This window comes from Emys orbicularis, chromosome 7, assembly GCF_028017835.1.
Source record: "Emys orbicularis isolate rEmyOrb1 chromosome 7, rEmyOrb1.hap1, whole genome shotgun sequence".
In the NCBI taxonomy this organism is placed as follows: Eukaryota; Metazoa; Chordata; order Testudines; family Emydidae; genus Emys; species Emys orbicularis.
In genome coordinates, this window is record NC_088689.1 from 76,037,047 (window position 1) to 76,049,723 (window position 12,677).

The 12,677-nt window shown below is 44.6% G+C and overlaps 1 protein-coding gene across 1 annotated transcript in view; it reads right to left on the reverse strand.

Moving 5' to 3' along the window:
- SEC24C (SEC24 homolog C, COPII coat complex component) overlaps positions 1 to 11,239 on the reverse strand; it is a 69,497-nt gene extending 58,258 nt beyond the window's left edge. Inside the window, exons 1-2 of the mRNA XM_065407154.1 lie at positions 11,187 to 11,239; positions 2,272 to 2,474 (exon numbers count right to left, since the gene is read on the reverse strand). Coding sequence (XP_065263226.1) covers positions 2,272 to 2,446 — 175 coding nt within the window. The 5' untranslated portion in view covers positions 2,447 to 2,474; positions 11,187 to 11,239. The remainder of the gene's footprint in view (positions 1 to 2,271; positions 2,475 to 11,186) is intronic.
- Positions 11,240 to 12,677: the final 1,438 nt, after the last annotated feature.

Consider the following 12,677-nt stretch of genomic DNA (forward strand, 5'->3'; position numbering starts at 1 on the left):
TGGGAAAACCACCCCACCTCTTGAATCCTTTTAAAGTTGCCTGCATTTAAAGTAATATATATGGCTGCACGTTTATCAGGTCCCTGATAATACCAAGTAAAAAAAAAATTTGATGAAGTACTTAACCCTCAGCTGAAGTTTCAGGAATATATGTCAGTGTCAGTAGTTTCATGTCCCTCAGACTAAGGATCCATTCATCTAATTTAAATTCACTATAACTTCATCTGTCCTCCCCTGATGCTGTGTTGCTTGTCTCCCTCCATTTCCCTCCCATATCTCATGTCTGGCAGTCATAGGAACAAATGTCCACTTCTGGCTGTTATGTTAATACTCAGAGCATCCTACATTTCTTCTCTCCTCCTCCCCAGTCATATACAAGCTTTTTAAAAGAGCTAGTCAATTTCACGCCGGTGAGAAGTGCTGGACTGATAGATTAAAGGCTTTGGTCCCTGGAACTATCTGCAAAAGTGGTACAGTACACACAATCAGGTAATTCAAGCATCCTTCACACTATCCCACTAATATGCTTCCACTATAACCTGAGAGAACCACCTCTAAGCATGACATGGAAAGTAGGCCCCGTGCCCCATTTAATCACTGGTCTTATCTTTATTGTAAAATGGTATTTTGGGATGTGAGCCTCTGTCCACTGGGAACAGGTCAGACCCAAGCTCATTGCACTTCGACCAACCAACAGCCATCAGATATTGACACCTTTCAGTCACTATTGACCTGAGCTGGTTTTGTTCTGGTGATCTAGAGGCAAAAAGGTTCATATCCCATTGCCACCAATTTACTGAGGCATTCAGGATCTTAGATTTTTGCAAATAGTATTTCAGCTACATCTGTAATTGAGCAGTGTTTTATTGCTAGTGCAACCAAAACAGAACTCAGCGGAAAGGGGTAAAAAATAAAAACAGCCACTGGTCTTGAAAAGAGAAGTACTTTCATGCCTTACAATCACTATAGTATCAGACAGGAAGCCACTTGGCAGTTTCATTTCATAGACATCAAAAGGAGTGAACAGAGAATATGTTATCTTTTCCCCCCAGAAATAACTTCCAGACACTGATTACAGTAAAAAGACAAACATTAAACTTTCCATAGTGGTCCCTAACGAAAATTTGAACTACTGTCATCTTAGTAGAAGTGATTTAAATCATGCACACAATGTGTTACACTATTAAAAGGTGAAGGGCTGAAGGCTGTGATGGTGATATCATATTAAGTACCTATGCCCAGAGTGACAGAATTTTAGCCCTAGGAATCCAACTCTTTACAGACATTAAAAGGTAATATTTTCAAATTGTTTTATGAAAAGCAAATTAAAAACATGAAAATTAAGCTTCATTTCTTATTCAGTTTCTTCACCTCTATCATACTATACTTCTATCTCGATGTAACGCTGTCCTCGGGAGCCAAAAAATCTTACCGCGTTATAGGTAAAATCGCGTTATATCGAACTTGCTTTGATCCGCCAGAGTACACAGCCCCCCCCCAGAGCACTGCTTTATCGCATTATATCAGAATTCGTGTTATATCGGGGTAGAGGTGTATATAGCAGAATTGCTCTTTAGTTGCTTACCTGCTGACACTGAATTATTTTGTTACAACAGCATTTGTTTTGAAGATGGAGAAAAACATTAGATCTGCCTTGCAAACAGATGCAAAATAAAAGCAGAACTAATTTTGACTATCATTAACAGTATCCATTTAAATTGGTAACATTTATTTATTACACACGTGGCCACAGTATTACCAGTCATTTCACCAACACTATCACAGATCGCATGCCCTCATCTTTCAGGAGCAAGAGTGATCCACAGGTTTTTTCTGCAGATGAATATGGAGCTGCCTCAGTCACATGGCCTGTTATCAGTCTATTACTGCCCTCAATCCAAGCTTAGCATGGAAACTGTCCTGTGCATTCTTGCTCCTGGACCACATGAGTGGGGAACTATAGGGAACAAGCTGCCATTGGGCCTTCTCAACATTTAATTTGTGGGCTACTAAAAAAGTTTAAGTCCTAGTGAGCTGGTCAAATGGCTTCTATGCAACCAAATGATAAGCAACACTGTGAGGCTGCACCACAAGAAAACCCACTTTTTACCTTGACTTCTGAAGAGTTAGCATACAGTATTGTTCATATTAAAGAGAAGTTATACCATAAAATATTAATTTAGCTAACAGTAGGCCATCAGCTCTGGAAAAGCATCCCCAATGCACTCAAACTCACAGGCTATTAAGTTGCTAAGTCTTGATTAAGAGTACCTTGTGGAGGGGCTGGCTGCTGATATCCTGGCAGCGGACCATTGTAAGCGCCATACTGAGAATGATGAACTCCAGGCATTTGCTGCCCTCCATAACCAGACTGTTGGTATCCCTGATATCCAGGCTGAGGCTGCCCATAAGGAAGCCCTGTGTGAGCTTGCTGGTTTACACTCATTGTGTTCACATCCCCAAACTAGTCTCACCTGCAAGGAGAGGAAAAAAGAACACAATTAGAAAACAATTGTCCAAAAAGGATCCCTTGCTATGAAAGCAGCTGAGCGGGAGCTGGCCTGCTAGTAACCGTGAGATGCTAGAGAAGGAACTGTAATAGGTAGTGAATGAATGAATGAATTGAATTGAATGGAGATATCCTATCTCCTAGAACTGGAAGGGACCTTGAAAGGTCATCGAGTCCAGCCCCCTGCCTTCACTAGCAGGACCAAGTACTGATTTTGCCCCAGATCCCTAAGTGGCCCCCTCAAGGATTGAACTCACAACCCTGGGTTTAGCAGGCCAATGCTCAAACCACTGAGCTATCCCTCCCCCCCCCAGTGTCTCACTTGCCTTCAGGGTGGATAAAAAAAATCAATGATTTTTTTTTAAATTAGATTTTTTTATAAAATGCTTTTTGAGGGAAAAACCTATCTAAAAATAGTTTTAATGAAAATACATTATAGCTCAAAGATATCTCATCATGGAATAGGGATTATAAATTCTAATTCTATAGTATAAGACAATATATTCATGTAATGTTTAAGAAAAGTTTTGTAAATGAGTTCCAATAGTTCATGGATTAGGGACCCAATCTTATGGGGCTCCAGGAGCTTCTTTTAGGTTAATCTTTCTATCTACCCAATGGGACTCAGTGTTCAGTCTAGAAGATACCATCAGAGATGCTTAATTTTGCAGTTCTAAAACTGTGGATTTGTGTCTGCAGAGATAACATGCTTGTTAAAAAACAAAACAAAACATTTTTGCTGTTAAGTTTTTTTTTTAAATATTTCATTTAACTATTTTGTTAAAATTGTTTTAACTAAAAACAAACCTGATTTTAAAAAACTGTTTAAATTCAAAAATTAATGCTTGTTTTGTTAAAATATTATATGTTTGCTGTTGAAGAAATAAATCCAGAATCCATAATGTTGTTGTTTTAGTTAAATAAAACAATTTAAAATGTCTGCCTGGTGATGTTCTCCTAATACAGCATGGAAATAAAGCCCACCAAATATTAATGAGTAACCTGTTGAATTGGAGATATTTATGATATCATTGGGAGGTGAACTATCTGCTTCAGTTACCTTTGGTAAATGAAATAACCAAACAATCATTTTCTGATACAGCAGTAAAACTAATCTGAAAAGTTTTCAAAATAAATCACTTAAAAAATGTGTAGTGTGTACCTTCTAAAAATGAAACTTACATCTTTCTCTGAGTTGTGAAGAATATGTATTAAGGTTATAACAACCAACAAGAATGCACTTTTATGTAGAAATCCATGATTAAATCGAGTCTTCCTGACTAATGATTTAAATCAAATCCACCCTGCTTGCCTTCCAGAAATTGCCTTTGGAATTACTGGGAGAAGAGAATTGTTATCTACATAAAGAAAATGCTTTACAATGGACATAAGTGCTGGTAACACCGCTTAGAATTGCCATCAACCCACAACCTGCTTCAAAATGCCTCAAACAATACTTAGCACTGCTGTAGCACTGTAGAATTATTAAGCCTCACACCACCTATAAGAGGAGACAGGTTTCTCTATCCGAAATGGGGGGATACTAAAGGAATACAGGTGTCATGCCCAACATTAACTAATCACTAGGAGAAATGGAATCAGTACTCAAGAGTTCCTAGCTCCCAGCCCTGTGCTCAGTCTGTTAGGTCTTGCTTCCTTGACACAAATGGATGTACACTAATTACCTCAGATTACAAAGGATTCAGAATCCAGAATAGGGTCGAGATGAGATTTTAAAATAAACTGGACACTAATTTATATCCCAATTATCTCCATAATGAACATTTAAAATGACAAATGCTCAAGAGAAACCTGAGACTGAAGTTGAATGAACCTCAAGCTAGGAGAGGTGCATGAACAGAGTTACACAAAGGCCAGAGCAGGAAGGGCAGGGAATGACCGGAATAAGAGCATGGTGCTATGATGGAGTTGTGAGAGGAAGCTTGCAGAATGGAGGAACTCTTCATTCCTCACTTTCATGCACATTAAAAATCCACTATCTTTCTCTTAATACAATACAAAGTAGGCAGCACTTTAATACTCTGGTGACAGACACAATACACAAATCAGAGCCAGACATGCTGGTGAGAGCTTGCTCCAGAGAGAGCTGGTGGACCACTTCGTGCTTGGTTCATGGACAACAGACAGCAGAGGATCCCCACTGTTATTTTACATTAATATACTGGTTGTTTTACCTGCTTAGATATACCATATCTGCCCCAGGACCTTGTTTACAACCTTACAGTTAAGGTTGCAATGACTTAATAGTATGCTGTTGTAAAAAAAATACAAGTGCCTGAAAGCCAGAAAATTCAAAGATGAGATCACAGTTACATAAAAATTGTGGAAAGTAAATTTGGGTATACCAAAAACCTTTAGCTCTGCCCCTCATATCCTTGCCACCCCATGCCCTATCTGTGTGAGGGAGTACCATGTGTGGCCACGGCTACACTAGGAAAAGAGATATTTAAACACGTTTTAGCTAACATGCTAAAAATCTAGACAGATGATGCAGATGTAATTTTAACACGTGTTAGCTGGTTGAGGTAAACTCTAATGGGGAATGTAGGGATTACCTCAACCAGCTAACATGTTGTAACAGCAACTGTTTTGATTACCCTAGAATTTTGACATGTGTTAAAATACCTATTATCCTAGTGAAGACAAGGCCTATGTCAGCTATCACAGCTTGCTGACATGTTAAATCCAGGGTCCCTAAGCTCAACCAGGAAGCCAAGCGACTGGGGAGATCTTAGACGCCATATGCAAAAATGTTTCCTGAGAAGTAATTGTAGTTCTTTGAGTAGAGCATCTGTATAGATACAAATTCTTAAAGATCCATACAGACCATATCAAAAGGAGAACAGTACATTACATCTGCAGTCAAGCCATGTCCACAGTATAGTTACCCTGATCACAATGCTGTAGTAGATTTTAATGTATTTGTGGCTGCTGGGAGTCCACCACTGAGAATATGAAAGGGATAAAACATTCCCATTTTAATGCTTGATATGATGAAAACACTAGGTAGCAATTTAAATAGGAAGTTGGCATAGGAGTTGGAAGGTATTTGGTTTGTATATGAAGTATAAATAATAGTACTATTATTGTCATGCACCTTTCATCGAAGAAACTCAGTTCTCACTGTAACATTATATAAATCTTTCCTTCTCCCCACAAAGAATCCACAAAGGCAAAAAATTAGCATGTGCTTTTTTATTATTCTTCATGTTTGAAGGCAGTCTATAAGGTTTTTTAGGAAAAAAACTGCACTTGTATTTTGTACATTGGAAATCTGCATTAGCAACTTCTGTATCAAAAACACTTAAACATGGCTAATCACTTTACTACTAGCTACACAGAATTCCATTAGGCAGCTTTGATGCTAATGTGCTAACACTGTCACATCTAAACAGTGGTCATTACTGACAATCACTAGGTTACTTCAGCAAAAAGAACAGGAGTACTTGTGGCACCTTAGAGACTAACAAATTTATTATTTAGTATTCTTTTTGCTGATACAGACTAACACGGCTGATACTCTGAAACCTGTCATTAGGTTACTTCAGTTTCTTGTAAGACATCCCAATAAGAGTCCCAATTAAGCAGAGTCCACTATAATAAGTTTGCGCACATTAATATCTTCCATGCCAAACCTGTAGTTTATACAGCATTGAACTGGCAAAGGCTATAGGATGCAGGGGCAGAAGACAACCAGCGTGCACAATATACAATCATGTTGCTGTGTAACAGCAGATGAAGGAGAAATGTAGAGTGACTTGGTGGGCAAATCCCTCTCTTACAATTAATCATTGATTCTTTAACATCTGCACAGAGCAGACTGAAATTCAGTTTAAGTTCTCGTCTAAGAAAAATCTACATAGTAAACTGCATGAAATGGTTTTCATCAACGAGTCCCTTACATTGGGTATTGAAAATGGTTTATGTATTGGTTGAGAGGAGACAAAACTATTGTCAGTTCCCTTTCAGAACTGAAAACGGACTTGGTCCCACCAGTCTTGATCACCTTTCTGAAAGGGACGGAGGGAAAGGAAATAGCAGGAATAAAAGCCCTTCCTTCAGTAAGGTACTGGCACTATTTCTATAGCTCCCCATTTTCAACAGGGACAAGACCTCTACTTCCAGCAGTTTCTTGTGAGGGATATCCCGGAAAAGGAAAAGGGAAGCAGAGGCTGTATTTTGACATGGCCTTGAACTGAAGGGAGTATCCCCACTCAATCGTCAAGGCTCAGCGGTACAAAGAAATTGCTTCCCATGTCTGAAAAACTGGGACCACAGTGTTCTCCAAAAGGAAGAAGAGTGAGGATCTGGATCTTCAGAGATTGATTCAGAGCGTCTCTCGAACATTCTCAGGCATGCTTTGGTGCAGCAGTACCTGTTGCTGAAAAAGCCACTGTGAAATATCTTTGCCTCCTCCAAAAAGGTCAGAAAGGATTCTCAGACTGCATAGGAATCAGGACTACAGAGGATTATGCCTTCTGGTCAACCATATCAAATTTGACTCCTTGTTTTCAGGGCTGAGTTGACACTTACTCAAGCATTAGATATAACACTTGCAATCAAGATCAGGCAGGCTTGGACTAGAAAGCTAGAAAAACCAATTTAGATACCTCTCTCATGACCCAATATATAGAATCAAGCTTCCTAGAAACTGAAGCAGCAATGGCAGACGGATTTCAGACTTCTCTGGCCAGTTTAAGCAAATCCTCTGACAGACAGAACTACTTCCTCCTTCAACTCCAAGTTGTCAAATAAATATGGGATTTTCTGGTCAAAGCCATTAGTATAATCGCCAGAGCTAGTCTACTTCCAGAGCTGTGTTCTGGAAAATCTTGGTGTCAATTAGGGGAGAAAATGAAGCAGCTGAGAGCTTCTTCAAGGGATGAGGTAGAATGGGCACTTCCTAGGACTGTCCTACTAGCTCCTCAGTAAGTATCTGACTGCACATCATATAACTACTGATCCAGGAAAAGATCAAGCAGTCCATGCAAGAGCCTTCACTTTCTTTGGAGGAAATGTCTGTCTTGTATTCACCTCTCGTTGTAAAAACTGCTAAAGCAGGTATAGGACAATAAGGCCAAAATATCTCAAGGCAGACCATAACCAGAATGTTCTCCCTCTGGGTCTGATTTAAAGTCTAAGGTGGTACCAGAGGATCCAAAAATGCTCATGCATGCCTGAACTAAACCACACTTGAGGCAGAGGAGTGGCAGAGTGAAGGAACTGGTTTTCCTCAGATCAGAGAAGTCCATGGCACAAATCTTTATCCCACAGAAACAGTGAAATTCACAGATTTAATAACAGCATAAGTTTGCTTCAGAACTGATGTTTCCATGGTGACAATTGCTCATCTGCAGAAAAGAAAACCTTTCTGGACAAAATTTTGAGAGAAGAGATCTGACGGATCCTGAAATTCAAGGCTTAACACCCAGGAAGGTTCCAGGTCAGTCAACAATCTCCTCCACTAGAGCCTTCAGAGGGGGTCGGCTCCTATATATGTCTGGTCAGAGAGATCTGACCAGCCCAGATCCATCCAAGGAACCAACTGCATCTTTGTGGCAGTATCTCTTTTTCTTATTGGACAGCTTATTGGAATTGCTGGAATCGCAGATGGTGTTTTCTCCATCCAAAGATTCTGACCCTAAAATCAATGGAACATGTTACCTGTTCCTTTACAGGCACCTTTATAAGAGGACACAACCCCTTTCAACCCAGGACTTTACACTGCAGATCCAAGGAAGGTGTAGAAGGTACCCTAGTCATATTGAAGACACTTTTTGATCAAGACAGAGGAGAGAGGAGAACTAAAGGACTGCTAGTGGGGTCTACTTACACCCTTAATCTCTGGAATGCAGGGCTCAAGAGACATGCATGGAACCCCAACTATTTCTCAAAAAGATTCCACAGCGACTTGACCATATAAGTAACTACTTCATGGGTCATTCTCACATCTTACAGCCTAGGAAATTATCTGGACTTGCTTCCCTGAACATTGCACACTTTAGTGCAGTTGATAAAAAGTTGTAACACGGTTTAAGATTTGTAGATGAGGGTAGGGTCAGGAAGAGAGGATATGTTGAAGGGTAGTTATAGATACAGAAATCCAAAATCAAAATATGCAACTTACTAAAATTATACTAGCCATTCCTCTAAATATTCTGCTTGTATGTTGTATCTCTTTGCTCATCCTTCATGCAGTATATTTTTTCCAAGACCAGACTATGCCTTTCTATATTTTGGCACAAAACCAACCATATTTTGAGTACTAGCATAAAACACACAATAAATGATCACTTTTTGCAAGATGGGAAACTTCAAATTAATCATTCTTCTAGGCTTCGCAGTGCATCACATCTTCTCCATGTGGCCTTTTTGACAGTCACTATTCGGAGTCTTGCTCAGCAATGAGGATATCAGCCTTAAAAATAAATTCTCAACATATAAACTCACTTCTACAGGAGATAGACACTGAGTTCTTTCCTTGTCTCTTCTGTGGAGGTTTTGAGGTTGACAACTTTGGCCATTCTTTGTATCCCACCCTTTCTCAGTTACCATTAACTAACTCCAGGATTACTGACTTTCCTTCCAACAACAAGAATGCTACATGAAGAAAACAGTCCTTCAGTCAGGAAATAACAGTCAAAGAAGTACTAATGTCACAGAGGTCATGAAAGAAATAAAATAATCCTTCAGACACGTTCTTATCATTAGTGCCCAGAACACAACACATACATGGTGAAAAGCAATCTGAGGTCCATGCCAGCTCCACCACATCAGTGGCAACCACCCCTCCAAGTCAATTCCATCCTAGTACTCTGGCCATAGCAACATACAGGTCCTTGCAGCTACAATGAATTCTAAACAGACATGTCAATGAATAATTCTGCTCCTTCCTTCCTTCCTGAATTACCTCTCCATCCCAAAACAAAATAAGATGTACAGATGTACAGTTATGCATCCGAAGAAGTGGGCTGTAGCCCACGAAAGCTTATGCTGAAATAAATTTGTTAGTCTCTAAGGTGCCACAAGTACTCCTGTTCTTTTTGCGGATACAGACTAACACGGCTGCTACTCTGAAACAGATAGGAATGTGTGCATTTGCACTTTCAGAACAGGTAGTAAGAAAGGATGTTTCCCCCTTATGCCACCGATGTGTATGGATGAATGAAGGAAAGTCCCTTCCCAAAGCAGTGATTCAGAGTTCCTAGCCAGTATGAGGTCTCTCTCAACCCTTCAACCAAAATACCTACTGCTTCCCACTGAAGAAAATAGTCAAATCCCAAGTTCCCAGAGTCTACATGGGACAATTCTGTATTACTGAGCAGTGAAGACCTCCCGGAACATCCTGCGGAGAGCTCACATCACTTTTTAGGGTCCCCATAAACTAGAGCTCAACTAATAGATTCTCTCCTGGACTACAACAAAAACAGTAGCTCTGGACAGAATCTCCTTTCCAGGTAAAGATACTTGTCTTGTGACTTTAAAAGCTCAGGTGCAGATGAGCCACCAGTGTTTCAAGCACTATGTCAATTACTTATACTCTGAGCAAGTTTGGCTGAGACAATGCTTAAAACAGCAGCAGCAAGAAGTCCATCTACACAAGGGCTCCCAGTGTGGCTATCACCAGGGAAGCTGGACTACTGACTGGTGTTCGCAAGAATGGGATGTTTTTGCAAAATTTTCCTAGTGGAGACAAGATTTCTGGAGTTGTCCGCACTTGGGAAAACTTGTAAGGATTTTTCTGTGCCAATGCTGAAAAATATTTACAAAGCATTCTTAATGCAAATACACCCTATGACAAAAGCAAGTCACAGCAACCTCTTCCCTGACCCAGAAACCAGTTTCAAGGAAGTGAAAGACAAGTGCAACTTAGCAACACAATGCAACCACATTCCAAGCCCCATTTAAAAAGAAGATTCTGTTCATTCCACACAATCTCCTCCTTAGAGACCACGTTAGTTTTGGGTCACACTTGTATTATCTCCTTGCTCCCTGCTTTTCCAAAATTAGTCTAAAACAAACAAGTAAATCCTATTCCCAGATCCGGACAGCTTTAGGCTGGGTATCACTTAAGAATTACCAGGTCCCTGCGTGGGTCAATTGTCCCTCACAACCCTAAAAGACCCGGCAGCTGAACGGTGCAATGCAAGTGCTGCAGCAAGAGACGTGAGGATTACAGGAGATTAAGTGTTTCCGCCTGGGCTCTTGCCTTTGCGGCCGGTGAGACATTTGACAGTGAGCATGTCACAACAAGGGCAGCAGCCCGGGCTGATGGGGCCCGGCCCCCACATCCGATTGGGGAGCGGGCAGCGCCCCTTCATTCAGCGCCAGCGGGGCCTGGGGCCCAGCGGCGCATCGCAGGGCAGACATCGACCAGCCGGTGCGAGCTCAGGGAAGGGCGAGAAGCGACGGAAGTGGCTTGGCAAGCGGGGCCCGACGTGAGCCATTGCCGGGGCGCGGCGCCTGTCAGCCCTCGGCACAGCCCCACCAGGCGCTCACGGGGGCCGCCTGGGCGCGGGGAGCCAGGCCCGAGCGCCCCCCCCACACAGGCCGCTCCCCACAGGGGGAAGGGCCCGCCGCCCCCAGCTGACCCCGCGGGAAGGGCCCCCGACCCCGTGCCGGGCTCTGCCCGGAGCCCCAGGCCCGCCCCACTCACCCAGCTGCTCCTGTTCGTCCCTCCCGGCGCTACTGCCCCGGCTGCGCTCCGCCGCCAGGCCCCGCTTCCGGTTCCCGGGCCTGTCGCTCCCGCCGGAAGTGCCCCCTCCCCGGCCTGCTCTCTGCCACGTCCTCACTCGCGGCCAACCCCCGGCGGCCGCGACGCCCAACCTCGCAGGACCCGGATGTTGCGCAGGCGCCATGAGGCCGGCAGAGGCCGCGGGGCTTCCGGGTCCCACTCCCTGACATTGACGTCACAGAGTTTACACGCCTCTGCGTATGCTCCCTCCTGAGGGAACGCCCATGTTAATGACGTCACGGGGGAATGGAGCCAAATGCAGCCATGCCTGGGGAAGGACCTATGGGTGCCACCAGGGCCGGCTCTAGGTTTTTTGCCACCCCAAGCAAAAAATTTTTTGGCTGTCCCCACCCCAGCCCTGGCCTCTCCCCCCACCTGCACCCCCTGCCACCCCAACCCTGGGCTCTCCCCCCCCACTCTCACTCCCTGCTGCCCCAACCCTGGGCTTTCCCCACCCGACCCTCACCCCCTGCTACTCCAACCCTGGGCTCTCCACCCCACCCACACCCCCTGCTGCCCCAACCCTGGGCTCTCCACCCCACCCTACCTGCACCACCTGCCGCCCCAGCACTGGGCTTCCCCCCACCAGCGCTGACTCCGCCTGGTCCCCCATCACCTCCAGCCGGTCCAGGGCTGGCAGGGTCGGGGTAAGCAGCGGGCCTCCCGGGCCGCGCCTCAGCCCAGGGTCCCTCCAGCTGGGGCTCCCGCCTCCAGGACCTGCCGGGACTGGGGAGGACAGAGCCGGGGGACCGCCCCGGCAGGGGGCTGAGGAGCCGGGGCAGGGCAGCCCCAGAGGGAGCGGAGCCCCGGAGAGCGGGACGCGGGCCCCACACGGCAGCACCCCGCCCTCTATGGCCCCTCTGCTGCTGCTCCTGGCCGCCCTGCCACAGTCCCTGAGTGGCTCGGGCTGCTTCGCCCAGCCCTGGCTGCGGCGCTGGGAGGCAGCTGCCCTGAGGCACCTGCAAGCGGCTCCGTGTGCCCCGAGGGGCAGCCCCCAGCCCGAGTGTCCCGCGCTCGCAGCCCACCCGGCCATAAGGTGTGGGCGCTGCTCCCCGACGTAAACCGCAGCAGCCCCAGGGTGCCCCCGGTGCAGGACGCGCTGCTGCTGCTAGGGCCGGCTCTAGGCTTTTGCCGCTCAAGGGCTAAAAAAAAAAAAAAAAAGAGGCTGGAATGCCGCCCCTGAAAATGTGCTGCCCCAAGCACCTGCTTGGTTTGCTGGTGCCTGCAGCCGGCCCTGGGTGCCACAAGCTGCTCGCTCATTGGACCACACCCATGGAGTCACTTGGCCAATGAGGGTCACTCACCCGTTGGACCACACAGCCAATGGGGTCACTCACCAAATGGGCCACAAGAACCACGTCATTGGCCACTCATCTAATTGTCTGCAAGCCACTCATCCATTGCAACACAAGC